Source organism: Protopterus annectens, chromosome 3.part1 (assembly GCF_019279795.1).
Source record: "Protopterus annectens isolate FY-2018-M chromosome 3.part1, PAN1.0, whole genome shotgun sequence".
NCBI lineage: Eukaryota > Metazoa > Chordata > Ceratodontiformes > Protopteridae > Protopterus > Protopterus annectens.
Window position 1 is genome coordinate 499421983 of NC_056732.1, and position 26283 is coordinate 499448265.

General features: G+C 42.4%; 1 protein-coding gene across 1 annotated transcript in view; it reads left to right on the top strand.

Moving 5' to 3' along the window:
• LOC122797691 (squalene monooxygenase-like) overlaps positions 1 to 26283 on the top strand; it is a 290180-nt gene that overhangs the window by 118257 nt on the left and 145640 nt on the right. Inside the window, exon 8 of the mRNA XM_044066226.1 lies at positions 14332 to 14474. Within this exon, the coding sequence (XP_043922161.1) occupies positions 14332 to 14474 (143 nt within the window). The remainder of the gene's footprint in view (positions 1 to 14331; positions 14475 to 26283) is intronic.

Here is a 26283-nt window from a genome sequence, read left to right on the forward strand (position 1 = left end):
TCCCCTGCTACTAGCAGATTCTGTTGGGACAGTCTGGGCTGCCCACCATGGGTTCCTTTAGACTCACAAGCAGTACTGAGAGTCCCCTTCCTGTGCAGGGATGCCCTGCTTGCTAGGTATAGGTCTCCCTTCTTCCCCAAATCCTCTGAAGTAGCACATTGTCTATCAGCTAAATCCTCATGTCCTCAGGCAAAGTGCTAAGGGATGTTCCCTCACCAAAAGGTCTGCCAGCCCTTCAGAAGTGGTGACCTGACATCCACTCACCCACCTATGAAAATAAGTGTTCAGTTCAGCAACATATTCAAACACACTTTCATCTGCCTTGCGTCTATGCTCACAAAACTTTTTCCTATACATTTCAGGTGTTAGCTTAAAAAATTCTAATAAACAGTTCCTAACAACAGTATAATTAAAACAGCCAATGTCTGACATTTTGGACAAAACAGTTACAGCTTTACCATGGAGCAAGGGTGTCAGGAACTGCACCCACAGCCTTTGGTCAACATCATACTGCTTAAATACCCTCTCAAACATATGAATGAAACTATCAAAATTATCCCCCTCTGTAAACTGTGGAAGAAATGTACTGACCTTTTGTGCTTCTGGGGGCCGCTTATTCCCTTCCCCATTACCTCCATGATGCTGGCAAAGAGTCAGCATCTCCTTTTCATTCTGCCTCTGCCTTTCCTTCTACTTAGCTTCCAGGTGTGGTAGTTTCTCATTCTCCTCAGCCTGTAGATGACTCAGTCTCTCTGCTGCTTCTGTATCCAAACGCCTGGCCTCCAACTCAAGTCTCTTTAGCTAAAGATGGATTTTTAAGCCCTCTGCAGAAAGGTTGAGTTGCCCATTCTCTGAGTGTTGTACATCTCCACGGCCAGTTTGATCATCCTCCTGGTTGCTGTTTTCTGATACAGTTGTGACCAAAGCTGCAGTCATGTCTGCCTTAGTCAGGCTTCCATGCACCAGCCCCTAACCTGGCACATCTCAGCCAGCTGGCTCCTTGTCAACTTTCCATATTCCTCTGCTGACATGCTTGCCTGCTCTTAACTCATTACAGCCGAGTAACGTCTCCAGGCGTTTCTGCAGTTACAGCCTACTGTGCCTCTAGGCGTCAAATATTGCCTGTTCATATTTGCATTAATAATTCTAAAACCATGCTACATACAAGGTGTCAGAATATTTTATCTTGAAACATACATAATGACAAACACAATTGTATTGATATATGACCTCTGTCAATTAGTATTTGTTAGAATTGTAAGGTAATAACTTCATATTTTAAAGGCTGAAGCCACACCCACTTAGAGTTAAAGGTACACACTTAAAAGAGCTCTACTGGAGGGAATGAGCTAACAAAAGAAATAAAACAATTGTGATCTGAACTCTGAGTATTCACTGCGTGGCTGATTTAGAGTACAAAAACACCTTCAGTGATCACTGTACACAAGCTACAGAAATTCACTATCCACACTATTACAAGCCAATTGCCAACCAATTAATATGTGGTGTGGATATCCCACCATTGCCACACAATTAATAATCAAGCAATCAAGGAGCCTCAATCCTCACCACTAACACCAGTGAGGGCATCCACATAGGGGAGGATAACAAATATACACACAGTAAAGTACTATTTCCCTTAAGAGCACACAGAGACCACAGTCAGTCTAGGGCTGGTTTCTCCCTTTCTCTCCAGATCCCTAATAAGACTCCCCACTGGCACAGCTATAGGGTCCAGATCTCAGCCTAGTGGGCAAGCTAAAACCTCCAATGCCTTCTCTGCTGACCTGCCTTCTAAAGCCACACACTTGCTGTCAAACCTTAGAAGTCATTAGTATCTACAAATGTGACTTGTTCCAGTAATCAGCATTTGTAAAAACATCCTTACGTGTTATCCTTTGGCTAAAATGGAACTAATCATCATAAAGTAAATGTCACATTTGTTGTTTTTGCCACTATTTTTTTTTTTTTTACATTTTACAAATGAGGTGCATTTCAGCTCATTACCATATTAAGAAAGCCCCAGTGGTCTTCAGTCACATCCAGTTATGCTTCTTCTGTGAAGCCATGACTTATGCCTCAACAGAGGGTTATAGGGTTCCATTAGGCATATGTTCACAGCAAACTGTGTGTCATTTGAACTTTATCACAGATGTATAAGTATGCAGTATTAAAGTAAAAGATGCTTTCATTGCCATCATAACACAGGTAACCTGTAAATGGGTCATCTCCCAGGCCCATGCTTACACTTATCAAGGGTATCAGAACTTTTCAGAGATTTGGGATGCTTGGGTAGGCTTAAAATGGCCCTTGTGGTCGTTAGCCTAGTAAACACCTATGAACCTATAATGAATACTCTGCCTCATTTCTGCCTAGTTATAGTTTCCCCTTTAGCTAGACTTCTGTCTTTGAATATATCCTAAAATGACAATTATTATGTAGCATATCAATGTGAATTTCATTTATGACCCCTTTCTTTACAGACTAAGAGAATGGCAAAAGCATAAATAAGTAATGCAACATAAAAGTCAAGAGAAAACAGGTTAAAAATGTAATTCAAGGTAGAGAACATCAAGGAAGAATGAGAAAAGAAAGGGTGCAGAAATTGAAGGTTTTAGGGAATAGGATTAGGGATTTGCAAAATGTTGAACAAGGAGAGACAGAAGCTCTGAATATAAACAGGACAGAACATGTGGCCATAATGGACAGGTTGAAAGAATGTGAGGAATCAAAATAAAAGCCATGTTGGCGAGAATTGGGAGCAGGATGGTGGGTGAGGGGAGAGATAATACTTCAAGATGCAGATGTGGAGGATCAAGGCTCAAAGGAAGAAAGCTTGCATCAGTTCAGTGGAAAATGAAAGGGAGAGGAAATCAGCATGAGTCAGTAAATAAGGGCATGATTTGAATGTCATTACACTGAGGTTCATAAAGGAACACCCCCCCAAGTTACATGAGTTTATATATGGAAAGGATATGAGTCATGTGAGAAGGTGCAACACGGAATAAATTTGCCAATAGGAAATGGGGAGGTGTTTGAGGTCATTAGGCATCTAAAAGGGGGTAAACATGTGGTCCAGATAGATACCCCATTGATTTCTATAAAATATTGGGCTTTCAGGTAAGCAGTACAAGGACAGATCTGTTCAAATAAATTATACAAAAAGGAAAATTAATCAAATCATTGGAAATGGCTACAGGAAGAGTATTTTATAAAGGCAAAGGAGCAGATGTCAAAAATGTATTGTCCCATATCTCTGTGCCATATGGATATCAAAGTGTTTGCTTGCATTTTGACAGAAAGACTGGAGAAAGTGCTGCTAAGATAAATGTGGGATGAACAAATACGTTTATTAAAGGCAGATCACCCCTGGATCACTGACATTTATATACAGTTTTTTTTTTTTTTTTTTTTTTGTAGAATGGACTGAAGAAAAAGACCAGGGAAAGGCAGGAATTACATTAATGGACATTCAGAAGGCCTTTGACTGAGTCTCATGGGACTTTATGATAGACACCTTGACAGAGGCCATTGGAGATAGTGTGTCTGAAAAGAATAAAAGCCGTTTATAGGGCCCCAGAGTCACAGACAAATATAAATAGTGGATTTACAGAAGTAGTACTATTGGAAAGAGAAACCTGTCAGGGCTGTCCATTATCACCAGGATTATTTTAAGGGTCAATGAATGTCTGCTGCATAAAATAAGAGAAAGCTGGGTATTTATCTGTTCACAGATAACAGCATGATAAAATTTGAGAATGTTATTGTGCAACTGCTGCAGATATTGAAGATGTCCAGTAGCTTTGGTAGTGCATCAGGACTTCATTACCACCCCAAAAGCCAGTGGTGATTAGAACTGTAAAAAATAGATGGAAAGATGTTCTGTACTCTCTGAAAATACATGGGAGTAGGTAGAAGCATTTGCAGCTTAATGTTTACAGAATTGTAGCTGACATTAGAGACTAAAACATAATAGTTCTAATGGTAAGGCTGGGGAAAATGTTAGACACATGAAGAGGTAGATTTGTCACACTTGGGGATAGAATAGAAATAGTTTTCACAACAATACTTCTATATGTACTTTATTTTTGTGGCATATACAAAGCAGCCCTCTAAGTAAGACTATAGAAGATATCTAGTTTGTGGCAGGATTACATGGAAAAGTTAAAGAGGATAAATCATGAAGGATGGTCTTAGACTCACAAGAAAGTTAGATGATGGGGTATGCCCTTTCAGGCGATATGTGACTGCTGTAAATATTGTTCAAAGGTTGAGAGGCATAGAGAATGAAACTTTGGAAAGAGTTACCTGAGACAATGGCTGGAAAGCTAGTAGAGGATGATAGCAGCAGGATGATTCATAGGTTCCCAGAGTGTCAACTGCTGTTCACAGATAAATAGGACAGAAGCGTTAGGGATCTATACAGAAGCTGCTGTAAGGAGTTGAGGAGAGGCTAGTAATCTTGGAAGAAAATTATATTAGAAAGAAGAGGGACCTAAGTCATGAACAGTTAAATAAATGGCTGTCTTTCCCAGTTCTCAAACAGAAATATAATTTACAGAAAGGAGATTGGCTGCTACACTACAGGATTTTTCAAGCTAGTAGCCAGAGTATTCAGAAGAGCCATACAAGAACAAGGATAAGTGTAAAGATACAGGAGGAGAAATAGTGACTTATGAAGTAAGTTAGCTTTAGTAAAATATTTGAAGCTAGGTAAAAAAAAGGGAAGAATTTGCATAATCTACTGGCACATAGGTTCATAGGTTCATAGATTAGTAATAAGCTAACTGCCCTTGCGAGCCATTTTAAGCCTATCCAATTATCCCTTGTGAGACGCAAACCTTGCACCTTGTGTTTGTAAGGCAAACACCTTAACCATTAGGCCACCCTCCCAACCCTACATAGGGAAGTATGTACTATGTGAGGGTGCTTTTGGCAGCTGAGGGATCAGTGGAGTAAGAAGTATGCAATATGGGCAAAACGGTTTTGGAAAGAAATATTAGCAGTGATGAAAATGCTATAAGAGGTTGGGCCTGTTGGAAATCAGTATAGAAGGATGGTGCACAGGTAATGCTGTACCCCTGTAAAGATACACCAAGAAGGATGATATCTATCCACAGAGCATGCAGATATGGGGAGGAAAATACAGATCAGATGCACATGCAGTGGACATGTAGGGAGGCTGTACTACTGAGAAGGGGTGCAATGAAGGTCTGGAGTGAATTTCTGGGGAAGAAGACACTAGATCAGTATGACTTATGCATTTTTCAAGTGCATAAGAGAAGGGAAAGGAAGGGCTGAAGATGAAAAAGCAGAACTTCAACTGCTCACCAGGGAAGTGAGAATGAGGGTAGCTATGGCTTAGAAAGGGAATGTTCTGGATGTTTATACAGAAAAAGAAGCAAGGATCTGGATACAAAAACTATGGAGGGGGGATGTGCAATGGTTGATGAAGAGGTATAAGGGGGATTTTCAATGATGAGCAGATTGATCATTCAAAGGATGAAACGGGAGTACCAGAGAAAAGAATGACTGTGCTCAGACACAGGTAACCTTCTGGATAGTCGAAAGGCAGGGAAGTAGATTAACCCAGATTGTGCATGTGGTGGTTAATATGGCATAAATTGTGTTAGGAGGAATGTTTGGAGAAGGAAGGATACAGAGCAAATTAATGGGGGTGTTATGATTATGCATGAGGTGAGAGCAAGCAGTAATGCAAGATTTTTTTTCTATTATTAAAAAGTGTAATTGCTTAGATATTTGTGTTATATGTACATTGACAAATATGTTGTGTAAAATGATAGACCCTGTTGTCAGCAGATCATTGTCTCAGTGGCTGTAAGAAATGCATGCGTGTGTTTGCGTACCATCTGGTGTGTTCTCTTGCATACCAGGATCATATGTCTGTGTAGATTTGTTAACTTACATACAGGGGACTTTACATCTTTCTGCAGCCAGGGATGAAGCTAATGGGACATATGTAGGGGACTGTAAACTGTAAGTATTATTCTGACAGCTTGCCTTACACCTGTTCTCTGATATGACTATTCTCTTTTAGTATGCAGGTGGCACAGTGGTGCAGCGGCTAGTGTTGTTGCCTCATAGCATGGGTTCTCCAGTTTGATTCTCAGCTGGAGTGCCTTCTGTGCAAAGCCTGCATGTCCCCTCTGTGTTCCCACATTCCAAAGACATGCATCTGGAGTGTTTCTCTCCGGGCCTCTGCTGAAAGTGGGCTCTGGCCCAGTCGGACTTTCCCGGTAAACTAATGTTAAAATAAAAAAAGAAAAAAAAAAGAAAAGTATGAGCAGATTTTATTTTGTATATTATGATTTATTTTCATTACTCTGTGTTTTACTTGAATTCTGCTTTTAATTGCATATTTAAACTAGGAAAGAGATCACAGCTGTGTCTCTTGTGAGTCACACAGAAATTAAGTTTCCCCAAACCCTGTCATTCTGGTGCTGTTGAGCTTTTAAACTCATCTGTCTTTCTAGTTGTCTGCCCCTTATGTTAATTTGACCACATGTTCCTTTCCCTCTCCTCTTTCATTGACTATTGTTAGTAAGCACAAAATTATCATTTTTGTGAAATCACTTCCCTTCAGCTATTTAAATTTATTGGCCATACCACTATCTTCCATAGAGCCACACAAAGTGCTCACTCCCCCCTCTATCCAATCTGTCTTGCTCTTTTAAAATTAATGGCTCTCCATTTAGATAGCTAAAGCTTAAGTTATCCCCTCTTTCATAATGAACTATTTAGAGCACACTGCAACTCTTTGGATCTTAACCATATTTCTCCACATTACCTTTAAAATCTGCAACATCTAGTCCAAGATCATCAAATACTGAAGAGCCCACATTCTGCCTGTCAGTAGTCATGTTGGTATTAATGTTTCTGTTTTGCTCCTGGTGAGAGAAAGAGTATATAGACCTTATTTTCTGGAGACTTCTCATCACTGGAAAGCCTAATAATGGCTTCATAAATGATAAGTACCAGCTTGGAATTTGTGCTTATATTTTGCTCCTGGTGAGAGAATAAGCAGAATGCATTGATTCCTGACTGTTTCTAATTGGCAGTGAGTGTCTGTGTTTGACCTTCCTGAATGGTCTGATTGCTATTCAAGGCATTTACAAGGAAAAGGTTATCATAAGCCTACAGGCCTTTGCATCATCTGGGACAAGACTGTTGATCACCAAAGAGCCTGTGGCCTGCTTCTCATCTTGGGACTGGTGCTACTGTTTTGCTTCTGGTGAAAAAAGAAGCAAAGGAGCACTGTATCCCAGCAGAGTGAAGCTGTGGTTAGAACAGCACTATAAGTAACCAGGCAGTAGCCATTCAAGCAAATCCCCTCTTTTCATCATTCTTGACAAAGCTAATTCTTTCCTTTCAGTAAGTCATACTTGATTTGTTGCTGTCTAACCTAACTTCAGAATATCTCCCTAAATACTTTGACCAAAAATCATCGGGGTCTACTTATTAGTTTCCCCTCAAGTGTTTGGCAGTGTCTGCTATAGAGACAGTCACCTTGAGCTGACATTTTTCCTATAAAAATACCCTTGAAATTTCACCAATACCGAGTTGCATAGAAGGCAAGTAGTTTGCAGTGACAAGCACTGTCCGCAGATTTGCAGACCAGAAACTCCCGACATTACTCTATATTCTCACTCAAGCCATTTAATCAATAAAAAGAGTCTATTGCCATGAAAATGAACTTTCCCACTGTCTCTATTACCAGTATGATCGATATGGGCATAATAAAGAAATGCAGAAATTGCCCCATGTTTACTGACAACCAGTTAATTATCAAACAAACTGATATGGTATGTGAGAGATGTATTTACACAATGTCACTAGAAGCAAAGCTCTCACATAAACGCACTCTTAATGTCAATCAGGTTGTCAGTAGCACACACACTGCACTCATCACTCACACACATACAGTTCAAAGCAGACACATACACCCACATATGCTAAGGCACTTAAATGTAAAGTTCCTAAACCCCAAAGACCCCCTAGATGAAGTACACATAACACAAACCCTCAGCAGCTCTGAATGCCCTGTTTTAAAACAACATCCACATCAACATATAAAGCCACAGTTCATAGAGCTTCTACTTCTAAGCCCATAAGGCAAGCCCTGGCACAATTCAACATTCTGGTCATTGGAGGCTCCATTGTGATTCACACTGATGTCCTTCTCACCAGGCTGAGTAAGGGGAAAGTCACAATCAGTTGCTTATCAGGAGCCAGGATCTGGCACATTATGCATGCACTCACATCATCATACCACAAGTACCAGTGTGAGTCAGTCATAGTCTATGTGGGTACAAATGACCTGAGACATACCTCCCTAAACTATATGAAAAGAAACATCATGAAGCTCTTGGAATACGTGTCCCAAGCAGGTATGAGCCTAACACTGAGCAGCATTTCACTTTCTACAAGGATAATGCCACAATTTAAACAGAAGATGACTGACTTTAATAATTGACTTAGTTTCTGATGTCATTCTAAGGGGGTGCACTGTTTGTCAGCATGGAAGGAGATGGTCAACAGACCACACTGCTTTTCCAGGGATGGTCTGCACCTCTCCCATATAAGCTTTTGAATATTAGCTAAAACATTGTCTTTCCCCATAGTGCCTTTTTTAGGGAATGCCAAACTGAAAGTATTTCTGACATAGCAAATCAAAACCAAGAAAATCAAAAGGTGTTACTGCCCAATGCTTAGAGTCTAAACAAAAAACTCCACTCCATACAAGTATAATCACCCTAGAGAATGCTGACATCTGTGTGGTCACTGAGACATGGTTTAGAGCCACAGAGAGCACACCGGCAGTGCAAGGCTATAATTCCTTCCACACATTTAGACTAGCTATTACACAGGCAGAGACATGGGTGGAAAGGTCTCAGTTTGCATCAAAAATAAATATTTATTTTATTTTATTTGACATTATTATTGTTATTATTATTACATTATACCTTATGGCTGGTCAAACAGGATAATGCACTTGAGCTTCTCCGTGATCATATCACCACAGGCAAAATCACATACCACTTCCTTGCAAGCTACAGGTCCCCCTCTATGAACCAAGAAATCCATAACACATATTTAGACTTATTGGAAACACTTACCATCCAACCTAATACCATATTCATTGGTAACTTTAATTAAACTACTATTAACTGGCAATCGTATATGATACCAAATGTACAGGTACAGAGATTCCTGGATTTTGTAAACACAAACTCCCTGGACCAGATTGTCAATACACCATCCAGGAGGGTAAACATACTGGATCTGGTCCTCACTAGTATGCGAGATTGCTGCTCACACCCTAGTGTACTGTCTTCTCTGGCAAGGTCAGATGACAAAATTGCATGCTTTGAAATAAAAATAAAACCTGGAACCCCAGCTAACCATGGAATATTCAGGAACTACTGTAAGGCTAATTTTCTACAATTAATTGATAACCTGGCAACATTTCAAACCCCCATAAATCCTGAAAACACTGCTGCCTACACAGAAATGTTCACTGAAACTCTAGACAAGCATGTTAATAGCTGCATAGAGGCAGCTGCACCCACCAGGAAGAAGTACAAAACTAACTCAAGAAACAAGCCACCCTGATGTAATCACAGCCTTAAAAAAACTGTATAACAGAAGGCAGAAAATCACGGCAAAAAGTAGGAGGTGCAACACACAGCAGGATAAAAGTACTCTCATCAAGCTAAACAAACAAGTCGGAGGACAAATAAAGTCTACCAAAGCAAATCCGAGGTAAATATGCCCTCCCAGACCAAAGACAACCACAAGGCATTATTTATCTATGTCTATAACCTCAAAGGCTATATATAATTGTGTGCAGAGCTCATTGTTAATGGAGCCGCCTATACTGAGCCAGAAGATACAGCAAACCTACTGGCTGACAAATTTAGCTCCAACGTTACTCCTCTCTCCCCATCAGCCTTCCCTCAGGAAATACCATCAAATATAACTTCCCCAGCTATCACTAAGAAGCAGGTCTTTAATGCTCTAAGGCCAAGAACACTGTATCAGTGGGCCCAGGCAATATCCCAGGATGCCCTCTAAATAGCATGACCTATCAGGGCTTTTGGAATTGATATTTAACTGTAGCCTCCAAACAGGCTTCATGCCTCACAAATGGAGAACAGCAACAGTCATCCCTCTGCCCAAAGCTGAGCCATCTACAGACCCTGGAAAATGCAGACCCATAAATCTCACTAGTCTCATTAGCAAAGCCATAGAAAGAATTATCTTGGAAATGATCAATAATGACATAGGAAACCACCAGACACTGGAACCAACCCAATTTGGTTTCTTCAAGGGCAGATCATGCCTACTCAACCTGGTGGACTTCTTTGCAAAAGTCACTAAAGCAATGGAAGAGGACAAAATTGCCCACAGTGCTTACCTTGACCTGGCCAAGGCATTTGACACAATACCCTACTCTGGCATTGTTGAACAACTCAAGAGGTTAGGTATACACTTCTTATGTCACCAGGTGAATAGCTAGCTGGCTTGTAGACAAAACCTTGGAAGTTATAATTGGGGTGTCCACCTCTATAAATAGGCCAGTCACAAGCAGAGACCATCAGGGATCAGTCCTGGGACTGCTCCTTTTTGGCATTTACTTCTCTGAAGTCAAAACCAATATCAGTGACCTCTAGCTGACTAAATTTGCGGATGTATGCAAATTAGGAGCCTTCATAGAACCTCCCACCAACACAAATGTTCTCCAGAAAGGGCTGACACAGATAAATAACTAGTATCAGAACCACGGACAAAAATTAAATGCCAAGAAATGCATAATAGTATCTTTTGGGAATGCATCTACTCCTGGTAACTATCATATTGATAACACACCCCTAAGAGTTAACTCAGTAGTCAGGGACATGGGGACACAGGTAGACAGTAATGTAGCCTTTGACCATCGAGTGTCTGCAGTAGTGTGGAAATCATTTTATGCTGTGTAACTTATAAACAAAGATATGGCATCTAGGTCCAAAGAAGTCGTTGTTCCACCATATTTGGCATTTATCAGACCTATCATTAAGTACAATGCTCCCTTTTGTATGTACCTAACCAGGCATATCCAACAATTGGAATGTTCACAGAGGTTCCTCACTTAAAGACTACAGGGCATAACTGACATGTCCTATGCAGAATGCCTCAATGCCCTATTCCTGTATTCTGTATCCAACAGGCTGTTGAGGGGGGAAACTATGCATGCCATACAAAGCATTGTCAGACCCCACCCTGATGGACCTCCTGCATGTCCACAAATCACACAGCAGCAGAATTATCCCTTCTAAGGGCTTAAACCTTGCCTGTGATATAAATAGAACCTGCTGGAGAGACAGGTCTGTATCCCAAAGACTATCCATTCTCTGTAACAGGCTCCCCATCCATGAAAAGGAGAGTTCCTCCCTAACCCAACTGAAGCGTAACTTGGACAATCAGATGGAGAACAGGAAATTCATCCCTGGTTTGGCATCTATGTCTCTAATGGACACAGACAGACTGTAAATGGTTCACCTCCCATGCCCCTGCATGTAAATGCTTCATCTCACAAGCCCCTGCTTATATTTATCATGACTACTAGAACTTGTCAGAGATTTGTAATGCATGGCTAGGTTTAAAAAGGCCATTGTGATTGTTAGCCTAGTAAATGCCTATGAACCTATAAACCAATGAAAGCATTTGACAAGGTCCCTAAAAAGCTGATTTTAGCAGTCCTGTGATGGTTCAAAGTCCCAGAAACATTGATAGAATTAGTGCAGGCTATGCACAAGGACCTACTGATTCAAGTATGAACAGTGTTCAAACTCACTGAGGGGTTCCCAGTGGGAGTGGTTGTGCATCAGTGTTCAGCATTGAGCCTACTGCTGTTCATACTAGTGATGGACTATATTAGTAAACAGGTTAGAGAGGACAGATTAACAAAGATGCTGTATGTGGATAATGTGACATTACAGGCAGATTCTGAATAAGAACTTCAGCAAAGTATAGGGGAATGGAATTCAAAATTGAAAGCACATGGGATGAAACTGAATACAGATAAAATAGTTGTAATGGTAGAAAATGAGGGAAATAAAAAAAAAAAAGCTAAGAACTGAGATAGAAGGGAAAATATTTAAACAGGTTAACAGCTTCAAGTATTTGGTTGGGGTGGTTGAAGAGAAAGGAAGTCTGAATGAGGTTGTCAAATCTAGAATCAGAGGGGCTGCCACCAGCTGGCATAGGGTATCAAGGGTAGTTTATGACAGAAGAATAACAAATTAGCTAAAAGGTAAGGTGTATAAAACAATGGTGCAACCAGTACTACCGTATGGTACAGAAATCTGAGCAGTAAAGGTAGACCAAATGAGAAAGCTAGAGGTAATGGAGATGAAATACCTGAGATGAGCAGTAGGATGCACATTGTGGGACAGATAAAGAAATGAGGATGTCAAAGCAGAAGCCAAAGTAGCTCCAATTGCATAGAAAGTGAAAGAGAACACATTATGGTGGTTCGGGTATATGTGCAGAAAAGCAGACAACAATCTGGTGAAGAAGATTTGGGATAGACAGGTAGAAGGCAAGAGGAAATGAGGGTACCCAGCAGAGATGGATGGATTATGTGACAAAACACCTGAGACAGTCAGGCATGACTGTTGAGGAAGGTAGGAGAGTGACACTGAATCAAGAGAGACAGCGACAGCCGAACACGACACCCAGACCCCATGCAGAAAATGGGAATATAGGGGTTGATGATGATGATTATGATAATAATGATATAGATGAACAGACAGCAACCATCTGAGATTCTACCCCAAATGATCATACGGTAGAACCTTAAAAAGCTTTCTCAGCCCTGATTTGGAAGGCAGTGCTCATACTGAAACCCTGTGGGCTTATGTAACGTTCCTCAGTGTAATGGTGCTAAAAACACCCAGCCCTGATTTGGAAGGCAGTGCTCATACTGAAACCCTGTAGGCTTATGTAAAGTTCCTCAGTATAATGGTGCTAAAAACACATACATGTTCCATGAATTTTCCCTGCAACATGAATCATCAGAATTTAGCTTAGCTGCATGTTATCACCTGCAGAAAGCAACACCTTGATATCTGAGACAAAGCTATTTGTAGATCTTTTCCTGATATTATATTGTACATTGGTGATTTAAACACTACAACAGATAATTCTGACTGCTGAAAGATTTTTGTTTATTTCTTAAGGCAGCTAACTGTTTTACCTGTAATGTGCCTAGTCTGTCAATTACTATAGCCATTTCACTTTCAGAGTGAAAGAAAATGAATCATGACACCCACATGTATTTGGTCATTTGGTTTACACAAATTTCTTGTCAGAAGAACCGCTTAGCAAATTTGCCTTTTTTTCCCTTTATCGCCCAGCCGCTCATTTCCTTCATACTATACTCTGTTACTCTCTCATTTCAAATCATACTATACTCTGTTACACTATCAATGAAGTCCCTCCTACCCCAGCCTTTGCTTTCTTTTACTCCTCCTTACATTACCCTTCATTCTGCCTTCCCTCTCTCCCTCCCTCCTTTCATCTTATTGTATGCATTGTATATAGCAAATAGTTATTGTGTACTTTGCATTCTGATCCAAATATGTAACTTTTCTTACAGTTTAAACATTTATAGTTCTTTTTTAAAATATATATTTTTACTTACAGTTGTGTTTTGGTTATAGTGCTGGTCATTTGATTGTAAAACATGGTATACAATTCATTGCTATGCATTCATCTGTTTCAAAATGTCAGTTTTGTTATCTTCTCCCTTTTCTACTGTACTAGGCTGAGCCTGAAAATGGTCCATTGGATCAGTGCTCTACCCAGTTTAAAGATGAAAAATAAATAAATAAATTTTGGTAAGCTGGAAATGTCATGAAAAGTATTTATTTATTTGCTTGTTTGCTCTATTTTAGTTGTTCTGTTTCTTTAACCGCAATTATGTCTGATATAAATTAAGCTGACAATTTTATCTCAGAAACTTGCTCAAGTTATGAGAAATAAGTGCTGTTACTCTCCATAACAATCAAATACATTTGGATTTATTATAGTGATTTTGGTCACTAACCTATTTACACATAGGATTCTTTGACATTACCTTTTACTACGTCTAGAATTCCACATAAAAATGCCCTACACCATTCAAATAAAATAATAACTGAATTGATGTGCTTTGCAAATTATCCAACTCAGATTTGTAGTTTGCCAGAGTTTATTGCAACGTTCCTTCTTAATTTGATATGCTTTATAAATTATGGTAATTTGCCAATTTTTTGTTTTCTTTAGGAGTACTTATTATGGGAGAAGCTTACAATGGTCGTCACCCTTTAACAGGAGGAGGAATGAGTATAATACTGAATGACATCAAAATGTGGAGAACATTCTTAAAGGACATACCAGATCTTTATGATGATGAGAAAATCTTCCAGGTATAATGCCATACTTAGATTTTCTACTATTAACTTTAAAAATTATATACTTTTTACTGTGTCTCACCCAACCTGCTACTATATGTTATGTGCCTCAGTTTAGAAAAGCAAAATGGAAACTTATAGGATGAAGCCCTGATTGCATACAAGATGACATGTGTTCAGTTTGTTTCATAGGATGTGCAAGGGACAGGACAGAGAGGATGTACTAAAAGCTATTGCCAGCTCACCCATCCTGGTGAAAAGAAGGAGGTTCTGGCCTGCTGCTTGAGTGCCACCTAGAAGGAGCTCTGGGTATTACACCTGCAGGGAATGAGCCTGCCGAGCACATGTTGCCCAGTGTGCAAAACAGTACAGAGGGGAAGGTGTGTGTGTGTGTGTGTGTGTGTGTGTGTGTGTGTGTGTGTGTGTGTGTGTGTGTGTGTGTGTGTGTGTGTGCTTGCACAGGTGTATTTGCTTCCCATGACAGGCAGCTACAATGAAGCTCAAAAGAGCTACTGCAGGGGTTCAGACCACCAAACGTTGAAGGGACCACCTAATCTAAAAACTAACCTGCTTCCTTATGACAATTCTTACCTTTAACAGAGGGATAGGGCTGATGTCTACATACCAGTAAATAAATAGGCAGTAGGGCTCCTGCTCTGGTAAAGGATAATTCCAACATCAGCCCTGTTGAAGGTAGCACTGGTGAGGATATGACTTAGGGAAATTAATGGTTTAAAGGTCTCTCATCCCTTCCTGTGGATTGGCCCAGTATGATCTTCCAGGGAAGGCACTTGTGATTCATGTAAAGATCTGACTGTTGTCTGTCTCAAATAAAACCCTTAAAGACATAAATCATGTTGTGGCAAAGGGATTTATTTCTGAATAGGATAGCAGCATTGTGAAGAATCACAAAAGAGAATCTAATAGCAGTCTACAGGTAACATTTTTATACACAAGGTGCAAAATCAGCAGTTCCTCAGTTTAGGTATTTATTTGCATATTTTAATCATAATTAGCTGATTATTACATTATCCAATATCCAATATCAGCTCAGGGTGTCACATTTCTGGAAACTTTTCATTTCTGACCATGTTTTCTCATGTTTTCAATCCAGTAAAACTTCCTTTATGTCTGACAGTAAAAAACAAGGTCAAAACATAATACTGACTTATTTTTGTTTGTTTATTTGTTTATTTATTTATTTTCATTTGTTAACTGGGACAGTCCATCTGAGCTAAAGCCCATTTTTGGTGGAGGAAAAAAATGTGATAAATGCAAATCAAGCCACAGTAAATAGGAGATTACAAAATAATATCTATAAGGAGGAATATTTATAAGCTAGGAGAAACATTAAGTGTCAAACATATAAAATCATTATCAACAATCAGTTAGTTGTATAATCTAGAGTTAACATAATACATCAAGAATTCAAAATATCAATCAAAAAATTGTGCAACAGAAATACAGTGGTGATATAAAAAGCAAGATGTGTTAATACTGTATGATCAGCTAAGAGTAAAGAAAAGTATATGTTTGGAAAATAGTGATAGTTAAAAAGGAGGTGAAAATAGTAGGGGGGTTGTATTTATTACAGCAGTATACTGTATGCTACATAAGTAGAACAACATGTCAGAAGTATGTTAATGTACGTATATTAGACAATAAATTAATTTTGTGATAATGAGGACTAATGTTTTTCTATGTGAGGTTGTAAAGTGGTATTTTGGAGCAGGTATAAGGATTTAGAGGTATATAGAAAAGGTAAAGAGGCATAGTTATGTGAAATGGTTATTTTAAAGAACATGAAAAAAAAAGAGTATGAACAAGAGTAAATCCATATTGATGCAAGGTGGACTTTTAAATTACTAATGAAACTATGATACAATTTTTGATATGATATGACATTTTTTCTGATATGACATCCTGATAGAATATTAATTTGTCACTTCATATTTCTAATTACACTTCTAGTCATTCAATGTTTGACAATATCTTCTGTTTATAATGCAGCTTAAAAATCATGGTTACACTTCCTTATCTTGCATGATGTCTGAAATAATTCAATAGAACAAAACTATGGGCCAGATTCAGGAAGGCTTACACGGAGTTCAAGAGTAGTGTAAGCCTCCGTGTAAGCCTCCCGATTCAGGAACAGCCCAAATCTCCGTGTAAGAGACAGCTAACACGTCTCTTACACGGACTGGGCGTGGAAATGCTCAATACCTCATTTGCAGCTTAAAGATATGCAAATGAGGTATTTGAGCGATCCACGAAGCCGAAACCAGTCCGTGTAACGGACGTGTTAGCTGCAGAAATGTACTCAGCTGACAACTGAGTACATTTCTACAAAATTAAAACGGAGCTATGTCAGCTCCAAATAAAGGGTGCATATGTTTCATTAAGCATGCCAATGGCCAAATATGTGGCCATTGGCATGAAAAACTGTTGCAAAAATAAGTTATATAACTTTTTTTTTCCACGGGATTTCTGGGTTTAACTGCAGCGCACACCAGCAAACGGGGTGCGCTATCTAAAACTAAAAACCGAAGCTTATAAGCCCACAGTTGTGGGATTTATGTATTACATGGAATGTCAATGGAGGGACTTGCAGACCAAAAACAATATGGCCTCCGTTTAGTGGTTGTCAAGGGGGGGAAGCTCCGTGTAAGACATGTAACTAGTCATTACTAGGCAATCCTATGTAAATGAGGGTTACAATACTGAATCACACTGCCACATAGGTAATGAGCACTTTCTGAGTAGTGTAAGAGTTAGAGAAGGGGGAGGAACAGAGTAAGAGGTAGGTGACATCACGGGGGGGAAGGATAGTAATAAATGTACCAGATTGGAGGGCAATGTAAGGTAACAGATGACAGACAGACATCAGGGAGGGAGGTGTGTCCCAACAGAACACTAGGAAAGTCAAGAAATTGAGGGTATACGCTATCCCTACACTCAAAGTTTCTTGAAATACGTGCATGCGCGTGTGTGCGCGCGTGTAAGGCAGGTTCAACATGTGGGAGCGTGTTGCAAACCGTTTACAACGGTTTGCGCGGGCGTGCACGTGTGTAAGGCAGTGTGCGCGCGTTTTAACATGAATCAGCCAAGCTCACACCGTGTAAGGATGTGTGCGCGCGTGTAACACCGTGTAGGGATGTGTGCGCGTTTAAGTGACTGTGAGCGTGTTTAAGCTGGTGTGCACATTGCTCCTCCTCAGGAAACAGAGAGGAAACAGGAAACAACTAAAATACAGGGAAACTGCCAGAAGATACTGCTGGAGTTAATTGGTGGAAACAATTAGAAGCAGGCAATTACACAGGCAGACTAGAAGCCCAACCCAGCACTTAAAACACTGCAAAGAGCAGTGCAGGCTGTTTCTCACAAGAGATACTGCCAGAAACTAAGCTATCAGAATTGAAAACTGAGAAAAGCTGAACTCAGAGCAGAAATGCTAGGGGCTGCCATAGCTATTATAATCAGGCATAGGCGAATTGCTGAGGGTGGTGACAATGCAGATGCTGACAGACAACCCAGAGTGAGGAGAAGGAGAAGAGTATACAGGCCCAGGGTCACCTACCATGGGTTACATGAGCTGGAGATAGTAGAGCGCTACAGAGTGGACAGAGACCTTCTGCAGCAGATTGTTGAGCTGTGCAGGCCACATCTCACACACAGAACCAACAGAGGGAACCCATCCCAGTGGAAACCAAGGTATGTGTTGGCCTAAGAATACTAGCAACAGGTACCTTCCAGAGACCAACTGGTGATATGATGGGGATATCACAGGCATCAGCCTCCAGAGTACTGCACCAGTTCCTGGATGCCATGTCAGCACATGTCAGTGATCATATATATGTCCCTAATGACCGTGAGGTTGTGGCCAGCAATATCGTCTCTTCCAGCAAATAGCGGGATACCCTGAGGTGCTGGGTGCAATAGACTGCACGCATATGCATCAAAGCACCAGCCGGTGAGCGGGTAGAGCCTACATTAACCGCAAGGGATACCCCTCCATCAACTGCCAGGTCGTGTGTGATGCCCAGGGCATAATAATGAATGTGTGTGCTGGCTGCCCTGGGAGCTACCACGATTCCCATATCTGGCATCTGGCAGCTGTACCAATCATTTGCCAATGGGGACTTCCCACACGGACACCTAGTGGGGATGCAGGTTATGCACTTGAGCCGTGGCTGATGACACCCATCAGAAATGCACACACACCTGAACAGGAACGCCATAATGAGGCACACGCACAAACACGTAATGTCATAGAGCGTGTGTTTGGGCTGCTCAAGTCACGGTTCCGGTGTCTGGACACATCTGGTGGAGCCTTGCAGTACACACCAACTACATGTACCCAAATGATCATGATATGTGCTATGCTACATAATATGATCCTGCGGAAACAGCTGCAGCAGGACCAGCACAGGGCTGGGCCAAACATCCCCACCATTGCCAAGGCCACCACAGGCAGGGGTGACTCGGAGGAGGAACAACCTGACCTTGTCCCAGTAGGCAGAAGGAGGCGTGCCCAGTATGCCCTGGCCTTGGCAAAGAGGCAACATAGCACATACACTTGGTCAGTAGGAACACTGGGACTGATACCCGCTCTGACTCACTCATACAGTAACAGGGATGCCTAACATGACACAACCTGCTTCCAAACATGTACAGGGAGTGTAGTATGTGCATCTGACAGAGGCGGCCCTGCAGCACCACCTGAGGCATGAATGCCATGTGTTAAGTAATGTAATATCATGTACCATATGCACACCTGAGGACCCCAACTAACATCCACCCTCAACAATCATAAACCACAAAACACAAACCCACCTCATGGGTACCACAAGGGATAGGAACCTAGATGTAATGCTACCCAATGCCAGAAGTATAAACATCAAGATGCGTGCAGTGTAAACACACACAGTATAGAGAATGTAGATATCAGTGCTGTAATAGAAAACAGGGTCAAAGCCCACATCAGCACCCTGACACTACCAGGTCACACCTCATACAGTGATGTACATGTGCAAAAACATGGAACAAGATAAAAATGAGGGTGACTAGCAATAAATGGCATGGATAACCACACACCCATGTTTGTACCACAACAAGAAGCAACATGGAATAGCCATGGTCGAAAACCAATGGCTAAAACTGACTACTACTATATAGCTTGCTGCAGACCACTGTCCTAATAGCAGGAACTGCCCCAGGCCTATGTTCATAGGTTCATAGGTTCATACTAGGCTATCTGCCCTAGGGCATTTATAAGCCTAGCCCAGAGTTTTGTGGCTTCTGCCACCCCTTCAATTTGATGGATAATATGCCCATTATTTTGCTGTGCCTCTGTCAAGCAGTGATACTGAGGTTATCCCTGGGGTATACCTGCAATCTCCCATCCATTGGTCAAGATCTCACTTGAACAAAGCCAGTGAGGTGCTCAGCCTCACATGTACCAGGATGTTGTTCCACAGCATAGGGACTCTCTGGGTGATGAATCTGTCCCTCCAGCACATCCTATTAATATCTGTGTTGAGGTTTAAGTCTCCTGCCCTTGTAGTTCTGATGGATGTAGAGGTCTTGAGGTGAAGCATGTTCATTAATTCTGGGATGGACATAGCCTTGTATGTCAGGCACAGGTCACCTCTGAGCAGGCGGTGGCGACTGAATACAGCTGGAATTCCTTCAGTCGGGCAGCATAAGAAATATGTTTGAGACCCTTTCACCTCCTGTTGAGGAATTTGTGGGCCCATCCAATTGCCGCAGGTGTTGGGTCAGATACATTCTGAATGGGGCATTGTATGCAATCATTGGTCTGATGAGTGATGAGTACAGGGGAACAATGACCTCCCTTGATCTAGATGTGAATCCCTGCATGATGAGGTGGCCAATGTAGAAGGTCTTCCAAACTACCCTGGCAATGTGAGTGTCAAACAAAGGTTACTGTCAACCTGGGTGCCCAGGTCCCTGATAACCTCCTCTGTGCTTAGAGGATTGCCACCTAGATGGGAACTAGTGGTAACCTTGTTCTTCCTGAAGGGTATGGCTATGCATTGTTTAGTGTTTAATGTAAGGCCATGGCTCTGGCACCAGTTATCCGTGTCTATGAGACCCTTCTGAAGGATGTCTGTGTCAGATGGGTTTCCAACTATGCTTCCCAGTTTGCAGTCATCTTCAAACTTTGTCAGCCATAATCCTCCTGTGTTTGCTCGTACTTCTGAAAAGTAGATGCTGAACAAATGTGGGCCCAGGACTGAGCCCTGTGGGACACCACTTGTGACAGCTCTGGAGTGTGACATGGCACCAGCAACTTTGACCCTGTGTGTTCCGTCACTTAGCCAGTTTGCAACCCATGCTGTGATGTATGGGTTCACAATTAAGCTGGTGATGTTTTCAATGATACCTGAGTGGGGTATTGTGTCGAAAGCCTTTGCCAGGTCAAGGTAGGCTGTGTGGACTGCCTTGCCCACGTCAATGGCCTGGGTGACTGTCTTGAAAAAGTCAACCAAGTTTAAAAGGCATGATCTGCCCTTGACAAAGCCAAACTGGATTGGATCCAATGTCTGCAGGTCCCCTATGTCTTCATTTATAATTCCCATTATGATCCTCTCCATAGCTTAGCAGAACAGGCTTGTCAAGCTGATGGGATGGTAGTTTCCGGGGTTGGTGGAGGCACCTCCTTTGTGAAGTGGGTCCACCATTGCCGTATGCCACTCCTTGGGCACATATCCTGAGGTGAGGCTAAGATTAAACAGCTGCCCTAACTGCGGGTGTAATTACTCATTGAGTTCATGGAGCACACAACTGGGGACACCATCTGGTCCCATGGATAAAGTGTTTTCCGCCTTGGATAGAGCAGTTCCCACCCCAGCATTGGAGATGTTTGGGGGGCTACAATCCTCTGGTGTAGATACAACTCCAGTTGGGGGGAGGGGGGAGAAATCTGCACTGAACCTGTCAGCCAGTATGTTGGCAATGTCTGTAGGTGCAGTGATATCTACATCATTCCGAACTAATTCTGAGCATATCTGGGAGTTCCCTCCCAGGTTTCAAACATAGGTAAAAAAGGCCTCATGATTGTCCCTTGAGTCCTGAGTGGGTTTACTCTCAAAACTTGCCTCGGATGATTGTATGGGGGAACCCAGTGTTTTACTCACAATGAGCAGGGGTGTCTTCCCTCCTACGGATTACGCTCTATCTCGTAGTAGCTCCTTCCTTGTGTTGTAGAGCTTGTTTATGGCTAGGGTCCACCAGACTGGATGCTTGCCTGTGGTACAAAGAGTCTTTGTTTTGTTTGGGATTGCCTGATCCATGCAGTCCTGGAGGTGCTGGTAGAAGGCATTTCTAAGTGATACAGTGGCTTGGGTAATGGTGTCCGCTGGCTTGGGGCCTTGAAAGAGACCACACCAGTCCTTAGAAATGTGAAGTCGGCATTTGAGAAGGTCTTCACTGTTTGTTTTTCTATCTGGGGTGTGGGTGGGATGTGGACTCCCACTGAGAGTAGTCCATGATCTGATCTCACCAATGATGGGTATACTTCTGGTGTTGAACAGTGTGACCCCATGTTCGTGATGATGAGTTCTAGTATGTTGCCTCCACTTGTGGGGATTGGGACCAGTTGTTCCATGGCATTTGAGTGTATGAACTCTTGGAACCTTTGTGTTAGAGTGTTGTGGCTTGATTAGTGATCCCAGTCTATATGTGGATAGTTGGAATCACCCAGTAGGATGGTGTTTGGAGATACATTTATCCCCTTCAGTGTTTGCAGGATAGCTGTGTGAGGTACCTGAGTTTGAGAGGGTGGCATGTAACATGCTACAAACTGCAGAGCAGTCTTGCCTACGGTCACTGGCACCTGGATGGTCTCCGATGCATCGTGTGTTGCCACCAACCATGAGGTGAGGGTGTCCTTGATGAATATGGACACCCACCATCCTTCTTGGTGTTGTCCGGATTCTGGTGCGGAACGCATGATATGAGGTAACACCCGATAGTGCCGGGTGCTGTCAGAAGCTGTGAACCAGGTTTCAGGCACAGCACAGACATCAATGTGCTACATACTGAGAAGGGCATAGAGTGTGTGCAGCTTGAGGTTGAGACCTCTGGCATTGAGCAGCATTACCCTTAGTGTCTTTCCTTTACTGTGTTCTAGGGTGGTAGGTGTAGAATCTGAATCTTGCATAAAAAAGGCACAATGGGGGTGGCAAGAGCATCATCCGAAATCCGGAAGCCCAGGGGTGACAGGTGCAAGCCGTCCCTTGCAAATCACCGTGGCCTGTCCAGCATGTCATCCCAGGCAGACAGACATTGGACCCCTTTGAATGACACCATAGTTTAAGCAAAATATTACAGCTGATCATCTTGTCTCTGTTTATGTGGCATCATACTTGGTGAAGGTAGGATACTGCTGAAGGTCAGGGTCACACCTGCCTGGCCTACATAATCAGAGGGATCCTCTATGTCTCTTTCCATGTAGTCCAGGGAGGTACATCTCAGGTCGTTCACACCAGCATGGATAATGACTGGGTCAGACTTGTACTTGCAGTTGAGTGACCTGAGTGCTTGCATTATGTGGTGGATTCCAGTGCCCGATAGGCAGCTTACTGTGACCTCCTCCGTACCCGATCTGGTGAGCGGGGCGTCAGTGTGTCTGACTATGGAGTCACCTATGACAAGTGTGTCTGGCATTGTGTTTGGCCTTAAGGGCTGTGACTGTTTGGCACACCGACTCTGTGGTCAATGTGTTGCATGTGCTGTGCCCTGTGGAGGCAGTTGTGTGAGTGTCTGCTGTGGTGGCCACTGCCGTTTTGGTAGAATTCTGATCAGAGCCTCCGAGTATGTCTCTGTGTGTCTATGTGTATGATCTTAAGTTGTGATAGTGCCATGTGAGACTGGATTTGTGATGTGTGTGGTTACCTTCACCTTCTCTCTGGTCTTGCTAGTCCTATGTTGAGAGAGCTCAGCCTCCACTTTGGCTATATAGTTGCATCTCTCACATGTATGTGTGTTTTATGGGAGAAGGAGAGGGTTGTCAGTGTACATGAGGCAAGTGTAACATTGCCTCAATATTCCCAGGTTCACCAGCTGAGCAGGAGAGGACACTAGCAACTGATCCCTAGACATGCTAGAAGGAATAGACAAAACAATGTTGGAATACAGGGAGATATCAAGCCCCCGAAACCACATCATAGTGTTTGATTGACAATACCTACACATACACCGGTGTTTCATAGTGTCATAGTCTACTACTAGGCTATCTGCCCTAGTGCATGTATAAGCCTAGCCATAGTGATGTGGCTATTGCCACCCCTTATAGTGGTAATAAGTGTACAGAATAGATTCTGAATATTGTGCCTCTGACTTAGTAGTGACACATTATGACCCCTTACGTAATTGAATAACATGACTGTGCCTCTGTCTAGTCTGTGCCTCCGTCTCATATGCAGTTGTCCAGATGTCTCCTGAAGAGAGTCAGTGAGGGACTCTGTCAAACATGAACTGGGATACTCTGCTAGAGTGTGAGATGCCTCTGAGTTATGACTCTGTCCCTCCAGCATGTCCTATACATGTATGTGCTGAGGTTCAAATCCTCAGCTCTCATGGCTCTGGTGGATTTGGATTGCTTGCAGTGGAGCATGTCCACCAAATCCTGATTGGACATGGTCTTGTATGTCAGGCATAGGTCACCTGTAAGTATGCGGTATGACACTGAACAAAGCTGGATTTCCTCTATTCTGGAAGCATATGACATGTGTTGAAGAACCCTGATCTTCATGGTAGGTACTTTTGGGGTGTCTCCAGCTGTTGCAATTGCTGGGCGAGGTACATACCATATGGGGCTTTGTATTCAATCATGGGCCTGATAAGGGAGAAGGATAGTGGAACAATGACCTCCTATGATCTTGATGGAAAACCCTCCATGATAAGGTGGGCAAGATAGAAAGTCTTCCTAACCACTTTGGCAACAGGGGTGTCAAAAGAGATGTCACTATCTACATGTGTCCCCAGGTGTCTGATTTGTTGTCTGTGCTCAGTGGGTTGCTGTCTATGTATTGATCTGTGGGTACTTTGTTCCTCCCAAAGGGGATGAATACACATCAGTTGCATTCAGTTTCAGGCCATGCGTCTGGCACCAGCTATCCGCCTTTGTGACGGCATTCTGTAGTATGTGTGTGCCGGCTGATGTATTCACTATGGTGCCTAGGTTGCAGTCATCTGCAAACTTTGTCAGCCACAACCCCCTATGTTTGCTTTCACATCTGAAAAGTAAATACCAATTAAGAGAGGTCCCAGGACACATCCTTGTGGGACACCACCTGTGACTGGCTTCGAATCTGACAAGGCACCTGCAATGTTGACTTTATGGGTTCTGTTTCTTAGCCATTTTGCAACCTATCCTGCGACATATGCTGTTATATGTCAGCTGTTGAGCTTGGCTATGATGCCTGAGTGTGGTATTGTGTCACAGGCCTTAGCCAAGTGCAGGTAGGCTGTGTGGACTGCGTAGCCCTCATCGATGGCCCTACTGACAGTTTCATAGTAGTCAACTAGGTGCAAAAGGCAGGATCTGCCCTGTACAAAGCTGAACTAGGTGGGAACAAGGGTCCGTAGGTCAGTAATGTGTCTGTGTAAGAGCTCCATAATGACTCTTCCCATATCTTTGCAGACAAGGCTGGTTAAGCTTGTGTGGTGGTAGTTGCCATGGTCTGTGGAGGCATCTCCTTTGTGGAGTGGGACCACTGTTGCCGTATGCCAGTGTTCAGGTACATATCCTGTAGCAAGACTAAGGTTAAATAGCAGTTGTATATACGGGTCCAGCCCCTTCTGGAGTTCACATAGCATGCAACTGGAGATACCAGCAGGTCCCATGGATGCTGTGTACTTGTCTTTGCTGAGTGCGGCTCTCACATGGACATCCAAGATGACAGTGAGGTTACATACAGCAGTGATAACTATCTTCTTTTTGGGTGAGGGAGGGGTAAATCGCACTGAAGCTGTCCGCCGGAATGTTGCCAATATCTGTCAGGTCACTGGAATATATGTTGTTGTGTACCAACTCTGAGCATATCTGAGGGTTCACAACCAGGTGTCTGACATAACTGAAGAAAGCAGTGTGGTTACCTTCATTGTCTTTGGTGATTTATGTCCCCAAGTTGACCTTGCATGTCTTTATGAGATAATGTAGCTTTCTACTAGTGCTGATCACAGCTGTCTTCCCTTTTGGAGATGTAGCTCTGTCTTGCATTAGTAACCCTCATCTGTCATACAGTTTGTTTATGGCTGGGGTCCACCAGACAGGACACTTTCCCTTTGTGGAGAGGGTCCTGTTTTTATTTGTGATTGCATGGTCCATGCTGTCTGACATCTAGCTAAGGGGAGGTCATTGTGGTTCTGCAGTTATCTTTCATCAGCATTAGAAATGACCACAACAGCCCCTATGGGTGTACCTCATGCAGACACATCCAGCACCTGTAAAGTCCACAACAGTACCTCACCAGGAGTATGACAGAGCTGGAACACATGTAATGTGTAGCCTGATTAAACAGAGTGCAGCTCCACACACTGCCATGCTGTCCACCCAGATGCAAGCTGTGCCTGATGTAGAAAGCCATGTCCAAGCTGGAATCAATGCACATGCTGCACCTTGTACAATCTGAATGGCAGGGAGCTATGCACATGAGGGACCTGAACCCCAGCACTGACATATTTAGGACAGGCTGTACTGCATTATCCAAAACACAGAAGCCACCCCACGCATGAGTAAACTACCAGTACAGGTTGTCCATAGAGACACTCGTTGAGTCCCCTCAACAGGAATCCT